A 24,495-nucleotide genomic window follows, 5' to 3' on the forward strand; every position below is an offset into this window, starting at 1 on the left:
TGTACATCGAGACAAATGAGCCATCGACCAGGGGACCTGATGATATGCCGCCCTCTGCATGATCTCGGACCTAGGTACTAGTACTTCGGTACTCTAGCCGGACCTAACCCGACAGTGACACAGCATAGAATTTGTCAAACACCCGAATCTGTGACACCTGGTGGCTTGACTATCATTTTGATGCCGTTGTGATCTATGAGATTGATGTGGATTGTTCATTAATCTAACTCGCATTTGGTGACGCCAGCGTCTCCTGACCGCTTTTTTACCGATGAGCGCTACAATGCGTGTGATTCGTTCCAACAAGTATCAACATTGAAATATATACTGAAGATGTTCAATTTACTGTGCAGGTTGTGTACAAGTACAACAGTACAACCCGTATCTATGGCTCCACTTGCAAGAGCGTTCGTTCGTCACTAGGTCCCATGCGGTAACCAGCCGAGCTGGAGTCTCGACTTCAATGGAACGGTGGCTCACGGTGGCGCTGAGCCCCATAGCAAGATCGGATCTAGCCCATTTGTTTTCGCATGGGAAACATATGCCGCGGTAAAGCGGCTGAGAGAAGGATCGAATGCTGCGTCTTGGGCTCGATTATGTCAGATGAGGGCCATTTAGGCGGCTATCCACACTATGCATTCGTTGGATCCCGCGCGACAAAGTGGCGGTATCATCGCGCGACGGGCGGTGCATCTTGAAACGAAAACCTATGTTGTGGCAGGCCATTGCGAAGCCTGTGTGACTGTGACAGCCTCGCAGCCTCACCGATAGATGCGGTCCAGGCCCGACGCTCTACGAACTGAGCAACGATCGTAAGACGAACCAAGCCCCCAGGATCCCAACGGCCGAGGCCAACGCGAGTGCATTGCCCTCCCGGGTGAATCCAAGGTAAGCAAGGCATCCAGCGATATATTCCTTCTTCTCCGCCACGGCTCGTCGACGCGCCCAGTCCGGGTCTATTGAGAACGGGGCCGGGGCTATCGTCTGAGCCTCCCCTGTGCGTTTCTGTTCGACGACGGGCACGTCAACGGTTAGTGCGACAGGGCGGTGGTCTGAGGTTGGTGACACGGGAAGAGCATCGTAGTTGAGAACTCTGACTTTTGCCTCTTCGCCTAGGCCGGGGGGTGTATCCAGAAAGAGGATGCGGTCACACCAGCTGGGCCACCGGTGGCTTGTCCACTTCCATTCTGGGACCCTGTCCGGTTGAACGAGGTCGCGGGCGGCTGCTTGTGCTTTGTGGTGGTATTTGTATGTTGGAGGGAACGTAATGGGAGCTTCTGATAGTCCGTGGAAGCATCGAGACTGTCCCATCTCGCGCTTTAGCTGGTCATCTTTCAGAAGTTGAGTGAAGTGCAGCGGGTCTTCTGGTTCTGCGTCTGCCCGAGGGAACTTGTGCTTGTCGCTTGGTGTAGGGAATCGGTCGGCAGTACGGTAGTTCAAGTCTCCTCCAACAAAGAGATGTCTTGATGGCGCGTAGATACCTGGATACTTCCCATCCGAGCCCGAATTTGAAGAATCACCTAGCAAGGCCTCACTCTCTTCATTCCCATCCCCATATCCATCCCTAGCACCACCAAACCCACTACTGAAAACCAACCGTTCAACCATACTCCTCCAGTCCCTATTCCTCCTCTCCACAGCATCCTCCATAGGCGCCAAATGCGCCGCAACAAGCGTCAAATCCACACCCTTCCCCGTATCTTCCTCCCTCCCACTACTATAACTAACCCGCGACGCAACAGCCCCCTTATTTCCGATCTCCTGCACCCCAAACCCAACCTTCGCAATATCAACCGGCGAAAGATGATCAACGACATCCGATCGCGCGAATACCATCTGCGCCGTCATCCCGCTGTGCTCGGTAAGGATATTCACGTACGCCGTATCCCATTTCGAGAGTGCGGCTCGTTCGACTGCAGCGTTGTATGAGGTGAAGTAGGACGTTAAAAAGGAGCCGCCGAGGAAGGAGTATGCTAAAGGTGCGATTTCTTGGAGGGAGAGGACTATCAGGTCTGGTGGTGTGGTGTCGGCGGTGGGGTAGGCGTCGAAGAAGTGCGAGGAGAAATGGTCGATGTCGATTAGGCTGAGGCCACAGTTGTAGGTTAGGAAGTAGATGCGGAGGTAGTCCATTTTATTTATTGTATTTTGATACGGTCAATGGGGTTCATCGGGTTGGAAGGGAGAAGGCGAGGTTGTTCAGCTTGAAGCTTGACTGGCGGAGATGACGTTGTGGCCATGTGATAGCCTCTTATCGGAGCGTTATCTCTTATCGATAAGGATACATGTACTATAGCGGATGTAAACATTAGCTCCGGTCTCAGAAATATATTATGGTTTGTCGTAACTCTGCCCACAATCTATTTTCATTCTGCGTTAACGAGAGACGACTACAGCTTCCCCTTCAGATCATCATCAAGCTCAACCAACAACACCCCTCCATCAACATCCTCCCCATCCCCCTCTTCCATTTCCAACACCCAACTCGCCCTTCCCGCTCTTGGACTCCTCACCTCAATCTCCATCTTCATCTGCTTCACAAACGCCACGACCTGATTCTCGTTGACTATATCGCCCGGAGCTACAAAAATCTCAATCAATTTCCCCGACAGCGGAAGGACAATATGTCGTGGGTTGCGAGGGTCACCGCGCCGATGCGAGGATGTGATCGCTGAAGCGGTTGTGTTTGTTGACGCGAGGGTCATGGTATAGGCGTTCGATGTGGAGGACGTCGTGTATGTGAGTTCTGCGGAGAGAGAGGTTGGAAAATTGTTTTGGAGGATGCGATTCAGAGTTAGGTGATGCTTCTGCTGTTGTTGCTGGCCCTGGGGGATGTTTGATGGGTCTAGAGTGATTGACCATGCGTCCCCAGGTCGGAAGAGCAGATTCGATTGTGGTATGCTCGGGGTAGCAGAGGATCGAGATGAGGATAACTGTGACGATGATTGGAGGGTATGAGAGATGTCATCGCCGGTCTGCACCGCCCGATCAAGGTTCATCTCCAGCCACTGGGTATCTATTGATCCGTCCAAGAAGTCCTCTTGACCGATTATACCACGCAGCAGATCAAGGTTGGTCTTGACGCCTGCTATCCTCGTGTCTGCTAGCACCCTCCGCGTTTTCAGGACTGTTGCTTCCCAGCTCAACGAGCCGGTCACTATGATTTTGGCTAGCAGATTGTCAAATTGTGCGCCTACCATGACCGGACTGAGACCTGACATGTCGACATGCGTATCAATGCGGACTCCATTACCCGTTGGAACACTGAACTCGGTCACCTTCCCCACGCTCAATGAGAAATTCGCGCGTGGATCCTCAGAGTATAGTCGAAGTTGAATTGAGTGACCGCGTGGTTCTGGTGAAGTGCCCAGGTCAAGTTGAGAAAGGGAGTGTCCCTGCGCAATCTGCAGTTGAGCTTGAACGAGATCAACGCCCATGATGGCTTCGGTAATTGTATGCTCGACCTGGATCCGCGGGTTGATCTCCAGGAAGTAAAACTCGCCCAGCCGTTCGTTGACCAGAAACTCCACTGTCCCAAGAGAAGCATACCGAATGGCCTTCATCATGCGGACTGCTGCGTCGGCCACTTTTGAAATCAGTTCACGATGTTGAATCCGGATTACCGAAGGCGCAATCTCAACGACTTTTTGGAACCGCCTCTGCACGCTGCAGTCGCGCTCACATAGATGCTGCACATCCGTGCCATCGCCGATGATCTGGATCTCGATGTGGTGGAAGCCGTCAACAGCTGCCTTTTCCACGAAGATTGTCTGTGATGGTGATTCTGCTGTTGATGCTCGAACGGCACTCTCAAGCTCCTTATCTCCCCCTACAAGCCTGATACCCCTGCCTCCGCCGCCGTCCACGGCTTTGATAATGACTGGATACCCAACTTCTTGCGCGAATTTTTTAATCCGGGTTGTATCCGCTGATTGTGGTGTACCCACTTTGCCAATACTGAATTCCAGTGTCGGCAAAACAGGAACACCATTCTCCCTCGCCAACTGCTTCGCGCGAAGCTTATCACCCGTGCGCTCTAGAATCTCACAGCCGGGTCCAATAACAGAGACCCCGACATCCTGCATACGCTTTGCAAACTCAGCACTCTCGCTACAAAACCCGTAGCCTGGATGAATGGCATCAATGCCATGTTGCTGGACTAGCTTGACCAGCGCCTCGATATCCAGGTACCCCTCTGAACTAATCTGCAGTGCATGATCAGGACGTCCAATGTCGCAATGTGAGCGATCATCTTCGGTATATAGAGCGAGTGTTTCGATTGTGGGATCGGTTTCTCTTGTTGCTTGTAGGATGCGCACGGCAATCTCGCCTCTGATTTGTTAGCAAAGGGTTCGATATCTGGCGGCTGAGTGCAGCAGACCTGTTCGCCACCAAAAGTCGCTTGATCTGTCGCCTTACTGACATGCTTGCGTCTAGAGAGTTGTTATAACTTGCAGTATATGGATCGATTGGGGGTTTGCTTAAGTCTGCTAAGCAATCCTCGGTCCTCGGCAACCCCTCGTGAGGGGAAGGATGAGTTACATACGAACTGCGAACTATGTGCAAACAAAACACTACAACAACAACAATTGTCCACCTACTCCCAGAACACTCATGAGACTTCAATAACGCAAGATGCCAGACGATGACGACTCCAAAACCTCTGATACCGAATCACCAGCCAAATCCCGCCTCCGCCAAGTCTCAAACCATCTCTCGCTCCCAGCAGACTATAGCGACGTGCGCAGCCAAATCGACACCTTGAAGAACATAGCGAACACCCCAGATCCTTCACGACGAGGTTACATACGCCAGAAACAAGCCGGCAAGCTCTGGGTTCGCGAACGCCTAGAACAAGTCCTCGACCGCGACACATTCCAAGAAATCGGCTCCTTATCAGGAACAGTAACATGGGAAAAAACTGGACCCCAGCGCGAAAAGCCCATCTCGTTTATACCGAGTAATAACGTCCAGGGTCTTGGAAAAGTACGCGGTCGCCGTGTCCTCCTCACAGCAGATGACTTCTCACTACGAAGCGGGCATGCGGACGGTGCGTCTGCGGGGAAGACGATATACGTTGAGAAATTGGCCCTCGCGCTGAAGATACCCGTTGTCAAGCTTGTGGATGGGAGTTCGGGCGGTGGCAGTGTGACGACTATCAGGAAGGAGGGGTGGAGTTATTTGCCCTATGTCCCGATGTTCCATCAGGTTATTCAGCAGTTGAATGAGGGGATTCCGAATGTTGGGGCTGTTCTTGGACCGGCGGTATGCTTCCATATCACGTATCCAGAACCTTTTATCTTAGAAATGAAAGCTGACAATGAAGCAGATCGGTCTCGGCGCAGCCCGCGTAACAGCCTGCCACTTCTCCGTCATGGCAGCGGACATAGGTTCCCTCTTCAACGCAGGCCCTGAAGTCGTCAAAGACGCGACATTCGAAGAGGGCCTCTCATTCCAGGACCTCGGCGGTCCAATGATTCACTGCACAAACGGGACAATCGATAACATGGCCGCTAATGAAGCTGAATGTTTCGAGCAACTACGCACTGTCCTCTCCTACCTACCCAATTGTGGGAAATACAACGCTCCACCTGTTCTACCCTGCACCGACCCCGAAGATAGGGAAGATGAGTCCCTGAGAAGGATTATACCACGCAAGCAAACAAGGATGTATAACCCCTGGACGATAATCAAGAGCGTAGTCGACAAGGGCTCGTTCTTTGAAATCGGCGATCTTTGGGGAAGGACTGCTATCACTGGACTCGCAAGGCTAGGCGGACGCCCGGTTGGTATCATCTCGCTGAACTGCGAAGTTAATAGTGGCGCACTGGATGCACAGGGGAGCCAGAAATTAGCGAGGCTGTTGAAGCTCTGCGATGTTATGAATCTGCCGGTGTTGCAATTCGTTGATGTTCGTACGTACACCCCATCCACATTTAACCCCGACCTACCAAAAACCATTATTCAATAATCTTTCGTCTGTAGCGGGCTATGCAATCGGCACCCTCGCCGAACGAAGCGGAACAATGCGCTGGGGCATCGAGCTAGCAAAGGCCTACTTCAGCACAACAACACCCATATTCAGCGTCATAACGCGCCGCGCATACGGCGTCGCAGGCGGAATAATGCTCGGTGCTCGCGACCCACACGTCCAAATCGCTTGGCCGTCGGGACAATGGGGTTCCCTCCCCCTCGAAGGAGGCATTGAAGTTGGCCATAGGCATGAGTTGCGGCAGGCAGATGAAATGGGCCTGGGAGAAGGGAAAGAGCGCTATGAGGAGTTAGAAGAGGAGTATCGCCGACTTATGAATCCTGTAAGGACGGCGAATGCGTTTGGGGTTGAGGAGATTGTTGATCCGGTGGGGACGAGGGGGGTTGTTTGTGCTTGGGCGAGGCATGTTTATGAGGTTCTTCTGCCGGTTAGACTTGCTGAGAGGGCGGCGGGGAGGGTTGTTGCTGTCTATAGTTGAGGGTATACTGCGGAGTAGAAAGATAGTGTGTAGAAATAGATGCTGGCCTTGAGAGAGATATGTTCTATCTTATATTCAATCAACAAATATAAGGGTCTCAGGCTACCAAAGAGATGTCTCAGCGTCATTTCCCCCCTCATCTCAAATAAATTATTCAGCAAACACCATCAGCCCTGCGCAATATCATCTGCTAATTTATCCGAAATTGACTGCTTGGCAGGCGCTACATAAGATCGAATATGCCCTTTTCTTTTTTTGTCAAGGACTGTTTCCAGTACCTGCATACAGATTTGCCAAGATGCCCTCCTTCAATATAATAAATGGCCAAATATACACCCCAGGCCTCGCAATAATAAATGCTCCGCAGCCTTATACACCATTAGGAGGAGGTGAGCCAATTACCCCCCCGGCTCCCTAACTAGAGTCTTCGCTCTCTTTCTCTCTCTGTCTTGCACTTACGAGTTAATTACGCTTTAGAAAATCTACATATATCAATCGACGTCTCAGGAAACGGCCGCCTCCCTTTAGAACCCGAATTCAAATCCGATGCATCTACGAAGTTCTATTCTTTGACGCTTTTCTTGACGTCGTTTGAGACGGGGAGGAATCTTACTATTGCGAATGGGACAGACACAAATCAAGATGAAGACGGAAATAATGGAGGGAGCGGGTATATCGACTCAGTACTCGCTCTTGAGCCAGGTTCAACAGTGAAGCACGTGAATTGGGTTTGGCCGGGGTGTTTTGTTGGTGTTGGTACTGGCGAGAATGATGATGGTGGCTCAGCGAGAGGATCATATAATATCTCCATGCATCAGGGATTCAGGCTAAATGGGACGGAGTATTATACAGTGTTCCATTTACCGATTGAGGTTAGCAACGCGATTGGGGAGAATGAGGAGCGTGTTGAGTGTGCGGTTTTGGAGAATGCGTTTGAGCCGGTGGTTGAAGGGGGTAGTAATGGGTCTTTGGCTGTGCAGCCGTGGGTTGGGGAGGGGGCGGATAGGGTTGTGATTGATGGGGATGGGGAGAGTTTAGGTGTAAGAGGGAAGGGAGTTAGGGCTGGATGGATGGTGGTGATATGGGGATTGATAGTATGGACTGGGACTGGGTGGGCTTGACGATCTTCGGCTCCGCTTCGGGTCCGTTTCTCCCCCGCACATCCGCTGAACTTCCTTCGCTTCCATTACTCAAATGTGCTTGTGTAGCATTCATGAATCAGCTGGTGATATAGATAGGCACACAAATGTCACAGTCACAATGGCGATGCGCCCTTTGCTCAACGCACTTTACGCGCTCCGAGCATCTCCGACGCCACCTCAGATCTCGTAAGTGCGGCGCTCCCGGTATGAGAGCACTGTTGGCTAACGAGCATAGACGAGAATATCAGGCCATATGAGTGCAGCCTCTGCCAGCGGACATTTACAAGGAGGTATGCTTACTTGAAGTCCGAAGAGTGGAAAGGAAACTCACCCCGGCAGGGACGCAAAGACTCGCCACGAGAGGACGTGCAAGGGCAAACTAAGTGGAACGAATGATCGCCTACTGTATCAGGATGCGCAAGTACAGCCAACCTCAAATTTGCCTCTTTCAAGTGGCCTTGAGGATGCCTTGTCCCAGGAGCTTGGAGACGATTATTGGCTGAACATGGAAATGCCGGACCCATCCGATTTTGCTGCATTGGACTGGCTATACTCGGAGCAACTGAGCTCTGACAGTATAATCAGTGCGGAAAGATTGGAGTTCCTAGCCAACTTTACCAGTGAGAATGGGATGGGGACGTTCCTTGCGCCAGAAACACTGATGGAGAGGCAAAGAATCATTCGAAACGAAGAATCCTCTGGGGGTGGTCTCTATACGACGTATGAGGCGTTCCTTAACTGTTACACTATTAAGCCATCAATGCTTCACGATAGTCTTCAGGACCTTGGGCCCCTGTCGGACCGCACGTTCGAGATAACTCATCAGTTCCATGCCATGGTCACTCAAAAGACAGAGGGAAGCGTGGTCAAGCTAACATGGACGGCCAATGTGGAAAGCAAATGTCGCTCTTTCTTCACCCCAAGTAACATAACGCGGTTCTTGGGATATTTTTTTTCGCTCTGGTATCCGAATTGCCCGTTCGTACATCGTCCGTCTTTCAATGCTAACACAGCACCGCTTGCTTTGCTTTGTGTTATGATCGTGATTGGGGCGTGTCTCTCACCGTACCCAGAAGATTCGAAAACGGCGAGGATGTGGCTTGACTGCGTCGAGGAACTGGTGTTTAGTAGTGATGCATTTGCTGATGAGACTGGCGAGTCTGAGGCTGCATCGATGGAGGCACTCGGGCGCAAGAAAAAGTGCTTGGAGCGCCTTCAGGCAACATATCTCGTCTGCTCGTTGCAGAAAAGAGAAGGGTCACTGGAAGCGAAGACGAGAATACGGCGATATAGACACGCTACCATGGTTACTGTGAGTAATTTGCATTGGCATGTCTGACAATCATTAATCAATAAACGTAGCTTGCAAGGGACATTGGAATCGCATCCGCCTCACATCACAATATCACCTTGGACAAGGGTTCTGAGGCATGGTGGACGCACTTCGCCATCCACGAGGCTCTGATAAGGTTTAATTGCCCATTGCGCATCTTCTCTGCCTGTTCGAAGCATACTAACCAGTAAAAAGGACGATGACGTACGTATTCCTCTTTGACGCGGCCCTCACGATCTTCCACAACTCGCCACCACGCATGGTTGTCTCGGAATTGAAGATGGAAATGGCGTGTCCGGAAGCCTGCTTCCAAGCAGAGTCCCCGGAGGGATGCTTCATTGCTCTGAAACAATGGCAGAGGACGGACTTCTGGCGTCAGAATCTATCGATCGCTGCCCTTGTGAAGAAAATCTGCCAGAAGGACTTATCTCCTGGATCAGTGGACGAATGTGCCAAGATGGGGAGTCTTAATCTCTTCACGGCTGTACAGAGTATGTGATATAGTATTTCATCAACAAGGACGATGGTATAGCAAGAGGGCAATGTTGACTCAAATATAGGCCTTCACTCCCTAACATTTCACCTGCAAAACTCGCTTATATTCGAGTCAACCCTAGTGCCCATCAAAACAGGGTTGGAAAACTGGCGCAAGATCTGGGAGCGCCGAGAGCCAGAAGACCTTCATATCCCGGATACTGCAGATATGCTGTGGAAGAAAGTCGGCTTCATTAGCTACTCGCCGGAATTCTGGCACTTGGCACGAATCCTTGTCGACCGGATCAAAGACGAAAGCGATCCTGATACCGCTGATGTTGCAGTGTCGAATAATGACAGTGGCAGCACGAGCGAGGCGGGAACGAGATATGATCACACTGATATGAAGGATCTAAACGGACTGATCATGGAATACAGACGTATGAGCCTAGGCGCTGTATAGCAGGTCAAATTGACACAATGGATGGGCAAAATGACTGGCATTGTACGTTTCGACAAAGATTGCGGAGCTCATTCTGGAATTGCACCACGGAGGCCTGCGCTATTGACGCAGAAAGACGGAGATGGCGGCCTCAGACCGATCTATATCCCAGTTCCCTGACCACTATCAACCAACACGAAAGGAGCAACGCGGAGGCATGCACTCCGGGGGAAGTTGCTACCTCAAATCTCTATAGTGAGGAAGGAGCGACCTCTATAGATACCAATGGGGAAGGAGTAGCTACCGGCGACCTAGGTTGGGAAGGCACGACCCTGAAGCTGGAGCACAAAATTCAAAGGAAGGAATGACCCGCCCAGGTATATTCGAGGAAGGAGCGACTTGCACATATATACCAACAATAGCACGGGCCGTACTGATGCTACGACCTATCTTCAAAATTTGCTCTGGGGTGTTGAGAATATATGTATGGCCATGATTGAAAAGGCCATAAAGAGTATGTGGGGATCTGGAACATTGTATATCTATACTAGACTTCTGTCCTAGGAATGACACCTATGCTTTACTTCCACCTCGCCGCTGAATTTGCACCTCGAAATCAGTCGGCTTGACGAACCAGTGGTTTTGTGTATCCCATGCTTCGTTTTTCGTACTGAAATCGAACTCGCGAATAATCCGCGGTATGAGTTTCGACATTTCTAAGATGGAGATGTGTTTTCCTAGACAAGTTCGCGAGCCGAGGCCGAACTGCTCATATATCTAATTAGTACTTGCCCCAATGTAGGCGATAGGGACGGACATACCGGCATATACGTCTCATTCATAACCTTCAATCTTGACGGGTCTGGATCGGCCTCACCCTCGATCCACCTTTCTGGCCTGAAAGACCTAGCATTCTCAAAGACCGTCTCGTCATAATGCGAAACCCACGAATTGACACCGACAACAGTCCCCTCAGGGAAGAAATGCCCGCTGATTTCTGCGCCGCCGGCTGGGACATCGCGCCAGAGGGGTAGACCCGTTGCGCTATGCATCCGGAGTGCCTCTTTCATGACTGCTTGAAAGTACGGCATCTCTTGACTTTCCTTGAATGTGAGGGGCTCGCTGACCTTTCCTTGAGCCGTGAACTCGTCGAGCTCAGCGCGGAGTTTCTGCAGCACGCATGGGTTGTGGATGAGGTGGTACATAATTGAGGAGAGACTGATGGCCGTGGTGTCTGAGCCGGCGATGACATTCGAGAGACCCATCATGAAGACGTGGTAGTCAGTCACCTTCTCGGGGTCCTTATCTCGGGCGAGAATCATCTTCTCTAAGAACGTCTGTGTCTTGAGTGCACCGTGCTCAACATCGCTCTTAGACTTCTCTTGGGCGCTGTGCTGCGCAATCTTGTCCTGTACGTATCGCATGAGATAAGCGCGTCCTCCTGCTCCAGACCAGGAAAATTGGCTCAGGGGCCCGAAAAGGCGAGGGTGCCATTCGTGGTAGATACCTATCAGGGAGCTGTACGCCATGAGGTTTTGCAAGGCACCGATTGTTCCGTCGATGTCATGGCCTCTGTCAAGGAAGCCTAAAAATGTCAGTACATCAGACTCCAGTCATTGATTGAAGCGTACCAAAGCGCTGCCCATATGTAATCTCCCCAATAACATCAAAAGCATAGAACTGGAACCATTCCCCAAGATTGAATTTGGTGCCTCGCTCAGCGAACTCCCTAAGCCTTTCAGAGAAGATATCCGCGCACGAATCGACAAACTCCTCATAGTGTACCAACGAGCTCATAGAGTACAAACTCGAGAACCTCTTCCTGGTCTCACCTGTACGTAACATCAGTTCAAAGGCCCACCGTCACCAGCAAAGACAAGAGATGGGAAAACAGACCATGCCTCTTAAAATCCCTATCCGGAAACAGCGTCCACCTTTGCGAATCAGGATGCTTCCACCCTTCATACCAAGCGGCCTTTGCGAACTTCGTGCCAGTCCCATAGATCGTCTTCAGTGCAGCCCGATCACTGACACTGTAGTGGTTTGGAGAAATCCGAACAATAGGTCCATATTTATCATGTAGTTTGATGTTCTCATCTTCAAAATGCCCGTTCCATAAGCGCCGAAAGTACCACAGGCGCGTAAAGCGGGTCCAGAATGGGCCGGGGATGGAACGGAGGGAGCGTGTTTTGTAGGTTAGGTAGGTGAGAGAGAGGATATAGCGGGCTACCAAGAGGATCAGGAGAAGGGAAAGAAGTGCTAGAAGGTGCATTTTGAGTATCAGGAAGTGTTGGGTGCATGGTGCTGTGGGATGGAAGATGGTGGGTAATTTATAGTGGGAGGAAAGCTTGGGGACAATGGGCCTGCAGATCAACCCCACCCCCACCGCCACTGCGGAGTTAAGTACGAACTCCATACTACTCTTATATGCATTATGTCGTGTTGCGTGTGAGGAGACAGTCTGTCAATGATTACACAGGCAAGACGGTCGGCAAGTCATAGGAAAGGACTGAGTGGATTTCGGTAGTTTGTTCGGTAGTAGAGTTTCAATGACCCAACGCCATATCATTTCAATTCGTTAAGTGGTTCATCAAATAGAATACAAGAGAGATAACCGCGAGGTTAATATACTGAGAAGAGTTGCAAAGCCTTCTTATAGCAGCCGAGAGTGACGAAACTGGCCTTCACCTAGACACGAAGCCATTCCAGACATCCTTTGGGAGTCATCATCGATCACAGAGCCAGACCGGCAATCGACAAGCCAGAGACGCTCAAGAACGACGATCGCCCCAAAGCCCAACAATTCCCATAGAAAGCGCAATTCCAGAGAAGATCGCTCTCACACCCTGCATACGGCGCTCTTTCTCCATCTCCCTCCGGACAACCTCCCCGTTGACACTCTCCTCAGCCTCAACAACAACAATGTCCTCTTCCTTCTTCTGAGACTTCTTGGAGAGACGAGCGGGTCCGATATCCGAGAAGAGATCGTGAAACCAAGCGCTAAAGCCAAGATCGCGGTGGAAGTAGTAGTCGACGCCGAATGTGCCGATGAGCGACATGGTTGTCATCCAGATTAGGTAAGGGTGTTTCCGGTGTCGCGAGGAGATGCTGTAGGCGAAAAGAAGGCACGCTTCGCTGACGGTGGCCAGGCGGAAGCCGTGTCGTCGGTTTAGGCGCTTGACTTCTTTCAGCGACTTGGAGGCGTGGGTGGAGGTAGAGAGGACGTTGAGGGAGGGGACGGTGATGGTCGAGGCGGAGTATGACAGGCCCTATGGCAATTAGCAATAAGATCTAGATGTTAACGAATGCACATACCGTTAAGAGACCCAGGGAGATGGTCCCGATGAACTTGGTGACAGTGATCGGACAGGCCATGGCGGGCGGCGCAGCGGCACTGGACGACAAAACAAGAGGGGCCAGGTAAAGCTAATCAGTTAATTGTTGAAGTCGCCTTGCGAGAGGGGATAAAAGTGGCCTGTCGTGGTCGGTCGCAGATGGAGAGATGGATGCCCAAGACAACAGTGCCTGTCCTGGCCTGATGCTGAAAATTGGTGGTGACGTCGTGGCGGCCTGAGGCAGATTGTCTTTCCGCGAATCAGAGCTGTGCATTTGTCAAGTCTGCATTGTGTTTCCGCCGCTGAGTCGTGGTCTACTATCTGGTATAGATAGGCTAAATAGACTCCAGACGGCATGCTGATAGTATTTGATACCTTATACACATTCAGACATATCTCCTGGTGCATTAGTATATATGCAAGGCAGTAGTGCATTATACTTTATGGAGACTTATGCACTGCATACATAAGAGCCCGCTAACCCGATTAGAACATCCTCGGCAGCCGATAACCGCGGCAGAAGACAAGTGGAGGAGCTGTCAGTCAGCTCATCTCTCTCTTTACTCAGTCACTTCTTTGCTGTTTGCCTTTCTCATTCCCTACACTTACTGTCTAAGTATACAAAATGTCAATCAAAAAGTCAGACTACGTGAGCGACACCTGGAAAGACGGCCTGTTCAGTAAGTCCGAGATCATGCAGGTCAAACTGTACCCGAGCGCCACTAACTACGCGCAGCGAACAAGGTCGTCTTTTGTACCGGTGGAGCAGGCACAATATGCAGCGCGCAGGTCCGCGCTCTGGTGCACTTAGGCGCTAATGCTTGTATTGTCGGCAGAAATGTCGAGAAGACCGAGAAGATGGCGCAGGATATTGCGACGGCGAGGTCGGGGGCAAAGGTGCTAGGGCTTGGCGCTGTTGATGTGCGCTCGTTCGACAGTTTAAAGGAGTCTGTTGATCGCTGTGTGAAGGAGCTTGGGGCTATTGACTTTGTGATGTATGCTTCAGCTTTCATGGGGTATGGGGCTCTTGCTTATGGGTTTTAGTGCCGGCGCGGCGGGCAACTTTCTAGCCTCGATCAACCAGATCTCTACAAACGCCTTCAAGTCGGTCATGGATATCGATGTGCTGGGCTCATACAACACCCTCAAGGCGACGATACCACATCTCGTGGAGTCGGCAAAGAAACACAAGGTTGATTCCAACTCACGTATGCCGCCCCGGACCCTTTGCACATCCATTTACTCACCTCCACAGTGAAACCATCTCCAGCGGGAACTGGAGGGCGAATCATCTTTGTTAGCGCCACATTGCACTACACCGGGACGGTCTTCCAGGGACACGTTTCTGTTGCCAAAGCCGGTATTGACGCATTGGCAAACACTGTTGCCCTTGAGTTTGGGCCATTGGGAGTTACATCTAATGTCATTGCTCCTGGACCCATTGCTTCAACAGAGGTTCGTACTTTCACCCTTACTCCAGCAAATATGCTAAAAGATACAGGGTCTCGATCGTCTTCTCCCAAGCGAGAGCGCAGAGAAGTATAAGAAGTCACAGCCTCTCGGCCGTTTCGGCTCGGTTCGAGACATTGCCGATGCTACTGTTTATCTTTTTGCAGATACTGGTAGCTACGTTACTGGCCAGACTCTAGTTGGTAAGTTTTCCATTACACTTGAAGAATATCTTGATGCTGATGTGTACAGTCGATGGCTCGAGCTGGCGTACTTCCTCCGGCGCTGGAGCCGCAGAATATCCCGACTTCCTTCTTTCGGGTGAGACGTTCCAGAGCGTCAAGGGGAAGAAGAAGGCTAAGCTTTGATTGATTCTGTGCTATGTTTCTTTAGAATTTTCTGATAATACCGGAACCGCTTTAGAATCCCATTAATGTGACATCGCGATTGTCTAGATTTGTAATTCAACATCAAATGACAAGGGCAGTAAGGCCAACCCGACACTGGTTTATACTCATCACTAAATTACTTCCATTTATGTTCATGTTTAGAGTACGTCGGGAGGGGGGAACTTTGAGGATTTGAGACGGTTTAGGGTCTATGAGAAAGGGAGAAAGAGCAAGTGTTTGATTAATGCCATTCGAGGATGACCTTTACAGTACTGAATCTGAGATCATTATCATTTCTCAAGGCTTCCTTGAAGCTATCTTCCAATAAGGAGTCCAGTGGTTGCATCTGCTACAAGTTATGAAAATGCGTATTGACTTGTGAGACAGGCTTAGGGCTTGATCATTTTATTTTGCTTGAAGCATAGTGACAAAGCCAGAAAGCAGAAGAAAGTGAAGAAACAAACAGAACAAAAGAACTCGTTTGTGCTTTCTTCCCACATTCTATTGAAAGCATCTCGTTCTTGTAGTTTCTGTCTTTGAGATATAAAATCCAGTACCAAGCACCTTCCCAAATGAGTTCTCCTCTCAACCAAAGCGAAAATCCGACAAAACACCAGCTCTATCAGATAATCTCTACAACACTCTTCACCATGGCCAGTCTCAATAACTCAACCCTGGCAAGCATGCAGAGAAAGCGCCATACCTCTATTGGCGAGATATTGGCTAATCTAAGGACTACAGCGACGTGGATAATATCCGCCGAATCCCTGACTTCATGATGGATAACCATAGAAAGGGCCGCTGGAGTAAGTAACCCTAGCCATTTCTTTCCTTTGCCTCATACACTCGGTACATAGCATAGTTGACTAACTTACATCGTGCCATATCCAGCCGCAGAAACTGCCGAGAAATTCGCGTACCTGAAAGCAAACGAAATCTTCTATAAGAGGAAGTTGCATGGCCTCGAGCACCTTCCGTCGTCGAAAATGCGGAGTTATTGGAGGTTGCCACTTGAAATGGATGATTTCACTCTTGATAAGTTCATAGGACTTACAACTCGCGAGGTCAAGGGGTATGTTGCTAACTCGCCTTAGCCTACAGGTGGTCACCTGAGTGAGGAGCGCTTTGGGGTGTTTGAGAGGTACGCTGTTCTGCTTGATTGGATTGAGAGGAAGGGTGGAAGGCCTTTTGATCACTTTGATCTTGGATTGGAGGAGTTCAAGCCGGGGACTGAGGAGGAGAAGAGTGCTTGGGAGGAGTGGAAGAGAACCAAGGGGTGGCTCAAGAAGCCGGAAGGATGCGATGGACACCAAGAGGAAGCTGATAGAGTTTCGTATATTGCCTGTGTACGTTAGGTAGTGCATCGCTTGCAGGTCAATGTATCTTATCGGATCGTTATCTTAGTGCAAATGCATTTTTTATTCTTATGGATAAGTATGCTGAGTAATTGTACTCGCCTGAATATAACTAAGTTACTCAGAGCCCTTAACATGACGGAGTCATGAAAGCTCTGTAGTTATTGATCTCCATTGAATCAGCTAATGTTTATATTACAGAAGCAAAATAGTCCCAGTCCCTTCATTGTAGTTCAAGTGATCGGACTGAAGTAACATCCAAGCTATGCAGCATATCCAACATATTCATTCAAATAGCGCAAGATAAAGCTTAAGAGCTTGTTTCCTTCTCAAAGAGCGTCAGACCCTAGCATGTTGGTTCCTTTGCTTGGTTGAAGGTCTGAGACAGTATCGAGCTCTAAGGTCTTTACCTTCTTTGTCTGGCTGGATGTCTCAGCACCGACTACAATAAAGACGACGACACACTCTGCTAATTACTATGAACCCCAAATAGACCAGGTCTATGAACTCTGAGACCGTGAATTGGGACATGGATGCTTGATTAGTACAAATACCTGCACCCACACGCACCTTCCAGAGCAACTCATACTACAACTACCTCGTCTATCATCCAGATCTAACCCACTTACTTCAACAGAAATACCCTATACAACATCTATTCATCCTTGAATCACGTTAAAATGCCCTTCCGCCGTCACAAGGACTACAAGCCAGACCTTAGCGGTCTTCGCATCACCCCGGAGGTCTCAGAAGCCATCAACAGTTTCTATAAGCGTGTCTTTGAAAACCCAACATCCTATACAGCTCCCACATTCATGCAAAATATGGCCAAGAGCGGCCGATGGGGTAAGTGATCCTCTTCGCTGAGCAGTCCATTTCACAAGCCAAGGGAGTGAGAACACCAACTAACGAATTTTCATCTCTATGTACATAGATGCCAACGCCGCCGAAAAGTTTGCATACCAGTACTTCACCGAAGAGCCCGTGCGAAAACAACAGATAGACGACGAGGTCACGCCCGCTTGCTGGAGAGCTGTCCTTGCGGCACCTAAGGGCACCGCGATCGAAATGTCTGCTTTTACGCAGACTGTTATGAACGAGGTCAAAGCTTACATTGCCGAGCATAAATTTGGGCTTGAGACTAAGGAGCGAGAGGAGCTTTTCTCGAGGTATGCGCTTTTGATTAATTATCAGGAGGCTGCGGGGGGAAAGTTGTATGATTTTTATGATGTTGGGTTTGAGGAATATAATGCGCCCCCTCCCCGTTATGAGTAGGCTGTTCGATTTGGGGAGAGAGATGTACAGGAGCTGGACGTGATTTCCTGCTACCTATGTGAGTAGCAGTGCTTTATTCTGTTGTCTGTTCATGATTTTAGTTTATTTGCTGTACATGTACATGCAAGTCGTGTTATCTAGCGTATATCAATGCATTTGGCTCTATTAGTCTATGGTTATTATGCGTTCTTCATAATAGGCCCTAAATATGCGAGGGTAGCTCAAGCTGCATGGCTTTTTGCCTGCTCAAGCTATCTGTCTGTTTGGCCCTTACATTCTGTATCTTATCGTCCGAGACTCTTTCTTCACGGCGACAGCTGCATTCTAAGTAAGTAATGCCAGATCGTCCAGAGCTTTAAGCTACATAGAAGCAATCATTGGACCTAGCTCTGTAGAGTCGATTGTGGAAGGTGCAACCTTCTCCCGCTCCAGCTCGGACTTGAAGGGAAGGAGTAACCAGGCCTATCGCGCCTGCCTCATAGGTGCAGTCGTGGTTTCAGATTTCCTATACAAGGAAGGCACGAATACGGCAGAAGGAGCGATGGAATTAACTGGGGGTGCGGAAGTATGTCTATTTAGCGCTAGGTATATTGTCGTCGCCGCTTCACATGTTAGTATAGTACTGGCAGGACTCCGCTATCCCGTTGGCTTCAATTGCACATCCTCTTTGGAAGACACAGATCCACTGTGAAGTAAACACTACATAATGGCCTTTGCCAGCTATCTGTTCCAGGCAGTATGTTACCTCAGAGAATGGGCATTAGTCAAAGCTGTAGCACATGCTTTCAAGGAGCTAACCCCTGTAAACCATTTTGCTTCTTACCTCAAACCACAACAAAGAGTCTTCATGTTCACTTGAAACGTTGAATAGAGTGGTGTTGTCAAAGGAAGCAGAATGCATTGTCGGTGCAATAACCTTTGAACAACAACGGGATAATGAATCTGAAACTGTATAGATATTGAGGTGCATTGTTGATTTAGGTTTCGGGAGAGCATGTTAGTAGACGGCGAAGTATAGAGAAATTTCAGTCTACAAAGCATTTGCCCTTGAATACTAGTACCTAGACTCATATTGGGGTATATCGGACTTCGAATGCCTTTCTGCCTGATGCAATGCCTTGCAAAGTAGCCCTGAGGTGAATAACGGGGAGCTCCTGGACCAGGGTACAGTCAGGAGGATAGACAATAGAATCTGTATCAAGATGCTATCGTACAAGAGTTGAGTCCCAAGAACCTAAGGGGTAGAAAATATGCATTGTCCTAGCGTCTATAAGTAGGGTCACCTTTCCAGTGTAAACCAAGCCAATTCACATCCACATCGACCCTCACCAACCACCTCTACCACAAGACTCATCTCGCAAAAGCAGATTCTATATCAAGATAAAAAGCTAAACCGAGATCAATCATTCTAAACTCTCAAAATGTCTTCTATCTCGAACATCCAAGTCCCAGACTACATGGTAACCGGTGGACGTGGAGGCCAATTCGGTAAGCAATCCTTCTCAATGTCCCCTTTGATCTTACGTGGAATTACCCACTAATAACAGCCCAGATATAGGATTAGCACACGAATACGCCACAAAATGCCACAATCTCGGCTTCGTCCCCCGCAAATTCCGCGAGTGGCCTCGTCTGCGCGCTCAAACGTTCGCGCTTACCAAGGCCCCCGCGGGCCGAGAAGACGAACAGAGAGAGTTTGTGCGAGACGTTGAGGATGCTGTTTCTGGATTTGTCAAGATGGACGGTGCAGAGAGGACCTCCGTTGAACGGGCGCAGGAGCGAGAGGCTATCTTCTCACGGTATGCAGCGCTGCTGAATTTTGTGCAGATTGTTGGGGGGTGGGATTCTAAGCTTTAATCCTGGACTGCGAGCCTGAGGAGGGAATTACTTATGCATGCATGGATGGTGATGATGATGATACGTGTCTATGGTATGAATGAGGAGGTGGATTTTTGCTTGAAGGGTTGAGTCGGGACTTGTGTTGGAGTACTGGGTAGACCTACTGAGAGCTTTACTTTTTTTTTTTTTTGTTGACATTCTGTGTCCATTTTGCTTAGCATTTTGATTACATTCCTCGTTGCCATGGGCTTATGAAATCACCAAGAAGTTTGAGGATCCATAATGTTGTGTACGTCGGATTGCTTTTTCGTCCGCGGATGTATTCCTAGGCCGGCGGTTAGGGCTATGATGCATTACAGACTCAATGCTCGGGGCCTACTAGCCATCGCGTTGAGACAATACACCGACACTGCCTCAGAATGGCGTCTGCTATCTTTGATCATCTAACAGCTCCCTGAGGTCCGAGTCATCGAAGAGCCTCGAACGTTCACTCACCATTGTCACCCCGCCCCCGATATCTTTTACCTAGGTAGCTCTCCCTGCTCGTTAGCTCTTGCATCACATCATTATCACCAGCTTCAAAATTCAAAACTCAATACCACATGACACAACACTCATCTCACACAAACCATCCAGACCTCCTTACAACATGTAGCAGAACACAATACCCCAAAGCCTGAATACAAAAGAACCCGCGTCATGGTTCGAAACCTAACTCGTAAAGCGTAGAACACGGACAAAGGGGCTGCAATGAGTAGGCTGAATAGGCTGAAAGGGAACATTGTGAACTCGTCAAAGAGAGATACAAGGGGTGGTTTCATAGCTTGGACAAGAGGGTTTGTCGCGCATAAAGAGGGATAGAGAACGCGTGAGGGAGTGAGGCCTTTATGGGGTGTGGTATAAGTTTGCTTGCCTTCGCCTGCTGGTTTGGTGAAGCTTGGATTATCTCTATACTATACTATACGACTGATGATTTAGTGCTTTAGCGACATTTACTATTCACGGCACATATTTTCAAAGGACATATTACGCTACATACGTACATACGGGCATACGGGCATACGGTACACCTATAACAACCTACACACAACACTACACAACAACACAACACCACAACAATGACTTCAAGATTCGACTACACATACAGCGACCGGACGGATCCCGCGTCCGACACAGAAAGCCAAGCAAGCGCAGACTTCGACCCAAAGCTTCTCCTCGAAAGAGATCGCATGGAAGAAAAAGTCCGGCTCATATTCACAGACGATAAGACGACATATGAACAAAAGGTCAAGAGCCTCGCGACAAAGATAGCGCAAGCCGCATTCGAAAAGGAAAAGTATCAACGGGACGCCGAGGAGTACGAAGTTACAAATCAAGAACTCCGCGAGCAGAACCACGGTTTGACCGATGATAACTATAGGCTGAATTATGAGGAGCGGAATGATAAGGAGAAGATTCAAAAGCTGCAGGGGCAGCTTGAGGCTGCGAAGGCGGCGGAGGCTAAAGCTGCTGAGAAGGCGAGGGCTAAGGCTGAGGAGGACAAGGATAAGGTTATTGTTGAAGCAGAGAAGATTAGAGAGATGGAGGATGCAGAGCTACAAATGAAGCAGCTGCTTGCTGAGCGAGAGAAACAACTGCTTGATCTTCAGCGGAAGCTTGAAACGGCTGGTACCTCTCATGACACGCTTACTGTCCGCCTTGTTGAGCAAAGTGAGGCCAATGCTGTAAAGGCTAAGCAGAATCAACAAATGCAGGATTACTTGTCTGCTGAGATGAACGAGTTGAAGAAGCGAATGGCTGAATTCAACGAGTTCATGGCTGCTTTGCACGCGGCGGAAGCACAACGCACAGAAGAGCTGCGGAAAGAGCAGGAGGGGCGGGAGAAGGAGGAGAAGGAGCGACTCGAAGCCATGCTGCGTGCTAGTATGATGCCCAATTTGGCTACAGGTATAATCGATGAGGAAATGCAGGATACCTGGGATACCGACGCGAAGATGGAGACTTGGTTGCCTCATGACATTCCAAAGGTTATCCGGGTGCGACGACGAGTCGCTAAGCCCAAGATCAAGGTTACTCGCGCAGGAAGCTCAAAGCCGCGGGCGGCTCGACCTGCTGAGCTGAGAAAGGGATACTCGGAGCAGCGCGCTGCTAGCACATATCTGCAGTACAAGGATGGGCGCAAGGAGAACTTCAAGGCTCTCAAGGTTGTGGGCCGCAGCAATGGGATTCCAAACTCTACTCCCCGTAAGCGCACACGCTTGCAGAAGGGCTCTGACCTTGCTAGACGGGCAGAGAAGCACCTTGAGGAGCTCGTGCGCGATGCTGGGTGTCGAGGACTCGCTCGTCCCCGCAACCTGGGTGCGCTGCCGGAAACCCTAAAACGCCGCATCTCACCCAACCCTTATGACAAGAGAAACGACAAGGAGCTGGCATGTCTCATGCAAGGCATCTCCATGAAGCCCGAGAAGTCACGGCCTCTCAGAGAAACGCAACAAGAAGCTCACCTGGTGACCATTACTAAGACAGTCCAGCCTTTCATCGCCCGCCCAAACATCCTCTCACACCCACGTTATCTCCCGAAACATGGCAGAGAAGTCACGCAGGAGGAAAGACGACAGTGGTCAAAGAAGGCCAGCACCTGGTCGCTCGGACCGGGAGAAAGGAAGAAGCTGCCCAATAAGATCGTGCGATTTGCGGAAAAGGTCGAGTACGAACCAGAGAAGAAGAAAAAGAAGGACTCAAAGGAATGGGATCTCGACCAAGAACCAACGGAAATCGAAACCGTTAATGAGAAAGCACCCGGGTGGTCTTTCAATTGGACTCATCTGATCATTGCCTTCCTCTTGTTCTTGCTGTTTGCCTCGAATATGGGACCAGAAGATTCAAGAGGTGGCTGGCAAAATGCGAATACGCGCCCTGATGATATCGTGGCCAAGCTGCGCTCCTCTGGACAGGCAGGCGCTAAACCAACGATAATAGACTTTGAAGTCGCGCGATGGAGTGACGTCGATCCAAGTATATATGGATGACAGTTACTCAATATATATATAATGACAATAGACATAGACATTTACCATTCACCTGGAATTAATACTTTGTAGTTCTGTAAAAGTCAATGACCTAAACGAGACTAGCGGATCATCTCCCGCGATCGGGGATAAAAATAAATAACTGCAGCCCCAGCACAGCTTGACAGACTACTGGAGACAGGATGATTGGCATGGACTTCACTTTGATGATGATATGCAGTCAATCAGACAGCATCTCTTCACTCTCAGACTGCACTGAAACTGGCCATGTTGGAAGATGGAGGAAGAATCAGCGCATGTGTTTAGGCCAGGGAGTCGTCAGCACTCCACCTGCCGCTGTGAAGACAACGCCACTAGTCCGGATGTGGTCTAGTGGTTGCGTCAGCCTTGTTCCCCCCCAGCCAGACTCAACTCCATCATACAATTATTATCTCGCTTTCATCCACTTCTTATCTTCTGCCATCTTCTGCATCTCATCTGCTTCCTTGTTGCTTCTGTGAGGCTTCAAATTATCATAGCAGCTCTAACCACTTCATTTCTTGTCTCTCTCTCCTTCTCATGTTCCTTTCCTAATCCCTTATCGCCATGACCCTCCGTTCGTTTCTCCTAGCCAGTGCTCTGGCGCTTACCAGCGCTCGGGCTTTGCTCGTCGTCCCAGAAGTCGACTCCGAGTCTGTCTCCCTCCCTGACGAGGTCGCCCGTCTTCATCCTCTTGAGGCTCAGGCTGCTCAGCAGCAGCAGGTCGACCTGCTCTGTACCGGATGCCCGTTCGCGATCCAGGGTGGCGACGAGACGTCGCTGGTAAGCGGTCATCTCAAACTTTCTGTCCTGGCTACCGACTAACTTTTCCAGTCGCTCGAATTCACCATCGATGATGGCTGTCTTTTGGCCAACAACCGTCAAATCTTCCCTCCTTCTCCTCCTGCCCCGATCGAGGCAGTCCAGCGACACATGAAAGATGGCGAAGAAGCCGACCCTATTCCCCTTGGTTACGCCGTCGAGATGATGCCCCTCCCCTCCCCTCCCGAGGAGCCATTCGACATCGTCGAAGTTCGATTCACCGTCCTCGACCTTGACGGCTACCCCGTTCCCCTGGACACCGTCGCCGTTACCCTGATCCATGACGCCGAAGGCACCCTGTACATGGCCGGCACCAACATCGAGGAGACTGCCGACCGCGAGTCCTGGAGGAAGTGCAACGGAAAGGCCAAGTGCCTTAGAAAGTTCTTGATGCAGCGCATCCGTTCCATGTTCGCCGCGGCCAAGGAGCGCCTTATCGGCATGTTCAAGGGACAGGGCTGTGCTGACGGTGCTGTGCCCCCTCCTCCTTTCCCTCCTCCCCCTCACCACGGTGACTTTGACCGTATGTCTCCCTCTGAGGGTGGCTTCCGTCACCACGGTCACCACGGCCCTCACCCGCCTCCTCACTTCCACAACAAGTTCCACAAGACTTGGGAGCGTACTCTCCACCGCGTTATGCGCTTCATTGTTGTCCCGGCTATTCTCGGAGTCCTCGCTGGTCTTGCTGCTAGCGCTGTTGGTATGATGGTTGGCCAGCTTGCTGTCTTCATGTGGCACCGTTACCGTCGCACCGACCGCAAGGAGCTGACCGAAGATGGATCCGTTGCCGAGAAGCAGGGTCTTATGACCGAGTCTACCGACGACCTTCCTCCAGCTTACACTGATGAGGAAGTCGCTCGGGAGCTTGCCGACAAGGCATAATCTGTTTCAGGGAAATCGAGGACGAGTCAGGAATTGTCAAGGAGGTAATGGAAGCCAGGCTCTGGCTGCTGGACGGGAAGAGCTTTGGGTATGTGACCGGGAAGCGAGAAAAGCGACCTGGATTGGATTCGTCATCTGAATTTACGTTTTATTTCCTTCTGGCTTGGTTATTGTTACACCTTCCATTCTCTACTATTCCCTAGTATAACAGTGAACAATCTAAGTTTTCAATGTAATTTGTTAT

General features: G+C 50.0%; 12 protein-coding genes across 12 annotated transcripts; 8 read left to right on the forward strand and 4 right to left on the reverse strand.

Moving 5' to 3' along the window:
• Positions 1-645: 645 nt before the first annotated feature.
• Positions 646-2,321, reverse strand: BDV14DRAFT_27023 (putative inositol 5-phosphatase). The gene has a single exon (XM_073776415.1). It carries the CDS (start codon positions 2,128-2,130, stop codon positions 793-795), a length of 1,338 nt encoding a protein of 445 aa, XP_073630523.1. The 5' UTR covers positions 2,131-2,321; the 3' UTR covers positions 646-792.
• Positions 2,322-2,387: 66 nt separating this feature from the next.
• On the reverse strand, positions 2,388-4,422 carry BDV14DRAFT_188329 (putative pyruvate carboxylase; the record flags this gene model as incomplete). The annotated part of the gene is made up of 2 exons (XM_073771049.1): positions 2,388-4,329; positions 4,379-4,422. 2 exons carry the CDS (start codon positions 4,420-4,422, stop codon positions 2,388-2,390), a joined length of 1,986 nt encoding a protein of 661 aa, XP_073630524.1.
• A 210-nt stretch (positions 4,423-4,632) lies between these two features.
• BDV14DRAFT_188330 (acyl-CoA carboxylase subunit beta) lies at positions 4,633-6,467 on the forward strand (the record flags this gene model as incomplete). The annotated part of the gene is made up of 3 exons (XM_073771050.1): positions 4,633-5,262; positions 5,327-5,912; positions 5,983-6,467. 3 exons carry the CDS (start codon positions 4,633-4,635, stop codon positions 6,465-6,467), a joined length of 1,701 nt encoding a protein of 566 aa, XP_073630525.1.
• A 1,246-nt stretch (positions 6,468-7,713) lies between these two features.
• Positions 7,714-9,879, forward strand: BDV14DRAFT_188331 (transcription factor domain-containing protein; the record flags this gene model as incomplete). The annotated part of the gene is made up of 6 exons (XM_073771051.1): positions 7,714-7,795; positions 7,845-7,899; positions 7,949-8,921; positions 8,972-9,078; positions 9,138-9,433; positions 9,503-9,879. 6 exons carry the CDS (start codon positions 7,714-7,716, stop codon positions 9,877-9,879), a joined length of 1,890 nt encoding a protein of 629 aa, XP_073630526.1.
• A 552-nt stretch (positions 9,880-10,431) lies between these two features.
• BDV14DRAFT_207415 (cytochrome P450) lies at positions 10,432-12,146 on the reverse strand (the record flags this gene model as incomplete). The annotated part of the gene is made up of 4 exons (XM_073775132.1): positions 11,755-12,146; positions 11,490-11,690; positions 10,680-11,443; positions 10,432-10,623 (listed from the first exon to the last, which is right to left on the reverse strand). The coding sequence occupies exons 1-4, from the start codon at positions 12,128-12,130 to the stop codon at positions 10,432-10,434; spliced, it is 1,533 nt and encodes a 510-aa protein (XP_073630527.1). The 5' UTR covers positions 12,131-12,146.
• A 227-nt stretch (positions 12,147-12,373) lies between these two features.
• BDV14DRAFT_169563 (uncharacterized protein) lies at positions 12,374-13,358 on the reverse strand. Its single transcript, XM_073768050.1, has 2 exons — positions 13,174-13,358; positions 12,374-13,127 (listed from the first exon to the last, which is right to left on the reverse strand). The coding sequence occupies exons 1-2, from the start codon at positions 13,231-13,233 to the stop codon at positions 12,630-12,632; spliced, it is 558 nt and encodes a 185-aa protein (XP_073630528.1). The 5' UTR covers positions 13,234-13,358; the 3' UTR covers positions 12,374-12,629.
• Positions 13,359-13,610: 252 nt separating this feature from the next.
• BDV14DRAFT_169565 (SDR family oxidoreductase) lies at positions 13,611-15,366 on the forward strand. Its single transcript, XM_073768051.1, has 6 exons — positions 13,611-13,873; positions 13,930-14,188; positions 14,238-14,401; positions 14,449-14,648; positions 14,695-14,845; positions 14,895-15,366. The coding sequence occupies exons 1-6, from the start codon at positions 13,819-13,821 to the stop codon at positions 15,008-15,010; spliced, it is 945 nt and encodes a 314-aa protein (XP_073630529.1). The 5' UTR covers positions 13,611-13,818; the 3' UTR covers positions 15,011-15,366.
• A 443-nt stretch (positions 15,367-15,809) lies between these two features.
• On the forward strand, positions 15,810-16,386 carry BDV14DRAFT_197931 (uncharacterized protein; the record flags this gene model as incomplete). The annotated part of the gene is made up of 3 exons (XM_073772793.1): positions 15,810-15,837; positions 15,923-16,095; positions 16,126-16,386. 3 exons carry the CDS (start codon positions 15,810-15,812, stop codon positions 16,384-16,386), a joined length of 462 nt encoding a protein of 153 aa, XP_073630530.1.
• Positions 16,387-17,066: 680 nt separating this feature from the next.
• BDV14DRAFT_197932 (uncharacterized protein) lies at positions 17,067-17,661 on the forward strand (the record flags this gene model as incomplete). The annotated part of the gene is made up of 2 exons (XM_073772794.1): positions 17,067-17,232; positions 17,321-17,661. 2 exons carry the CDS (start codon positions 17,067-17,069, stop codon positions 17,659-17,661), a joined length of 507 nt encoding a protein of 168 aa, XP_073630531.1.
• Positions 17,662-19,082: 1,421 nt separating this feature from the next.
• On the forward strand, positions 19,083-19,518 carry BDV14DRAFT_197933 (uncharacterized protein; the record flags this gene model as incomplete). Its single annotated transcript, XM_073772795.1, has 2 exons — positions 19,083-19,149; positions 19,214-19,518. 2 exons carry the CDS (start codon positions 19,083-19,085, stop codon positions 19,516-19,518), a joined length of 372 nt encoding a protein of 123 aa, XP_073630532.1.
• A 1,100-nt stretch (positions 19,519-20,618) lies between these two features.
• On the forward strand, positions 20,619-22,529 carry BDV14DRAFT_197934 (uncharacterized protein; the record flags this gene model as incomplete). Its single annotated transcript, XM_073772796.1, has 1 exon — positions 20,619-22,529. The coding sequence occupies one exon, from the start codon at positions 20,619-20,621 to the stop codon at positions 22,527-22,529; it is 1,911 nt and encodes a 636-aa protein (XP_073630533.1).
• Positions 22,530-22,972: 443 nt separating this feature from the next.
• Positions 22,973-24,494, forward strand: BDV14DRAFT_169567 (uncharacterized protein). Its single transcript, XM_073768052.1, has 2 exons — positions 22,973-23,330; positions 23,382-24,494. The coding sequence occupies exons 1-2, from the start codon at positions 23,115-23,117 to the stop codon at positions 24,249-24,251; spliced, it is 1,086 nt and encodes a 361-aa protein (XP_073630534.1). The 5' UTR covers positions 22,973-23,114; the 3' UTR covers positions 24,252-24,494.
• The last annotated feature ends 1 nt before the right edge of the window (position 24,495 follows it).

Source organism: Aspergillus stella-maris (genome assembly GCF_047715825.1).
Source record: "Aspergillus stella-maris strain CBS 113639 unplaced genomic scaffold BDV14scaffold_13, whole genome shotgun sequence".
Classification (NCBI taxonomy): Eukaryota; Fungi; Ascomycota; class Eurotiomycetes; order Eurotiales; family Aspergillaceae; genus Aspergillus; species Aspergillus stella-maris.

Coding starts and splice junctions, on each gene's coding strand:
- BDV14DRAFT_169567 (XM_073768052.1), top strand. CDS start 23,115: ATGACCCTCCGTTCGTTTCTCCTAGCCAGTGCTCTGGCGCTTACCAGC. Junction 23,331..23,381: donor GTGGCGACGAGACGTCGCTG/GTAAGCGGTCAT, acceptor TAACTTTTCCAG/TCGCTCGAATTCACCATCGA.
- BDV14DRAFT_169563 (XM_073768050.1), bottom strand. CDS start 13,233: ATGGCCTGTCCGATCACTGTCACCAAGTTCATCGGGACCATCTCCCTG. Junction 13,128..13,173: donor TCTCCCTGGGTCTCTTAACG/GTATGTGCATTC, acceptor TAATTGCCATAG/GGCCTGTCATACTCCGCCTC.
- BDV14DRAFT_169565 (XM_073768051.1), top strand. CDS start 13,819: ATGTCAATCAAAAAGTCAGACTACGTGAGCGACACCTGGAAAGACGGC. Junction 14,189..14,237: donor GGGGCTATTGACTTTGTGAT/GTATGCTTCAGC, acceptor TATGGGTTTTAG/TGCCGGCGCGGCGGGCAACT. Junction 14,846..14,894: donor TACTGGCCAGACTCTAGTTG/GTAAGTTTTCCA, acceptor TGATGTGTACAG/TCGATGGCTCGAGCTGGCGT.
- BDV14DRAFT_27023 (XM_073776415.1), bottom strand. CDS start 2,130: ATGGACTACCTCCGCATCTACTTCCTAACCTACAACTGTGGCCTCAGC.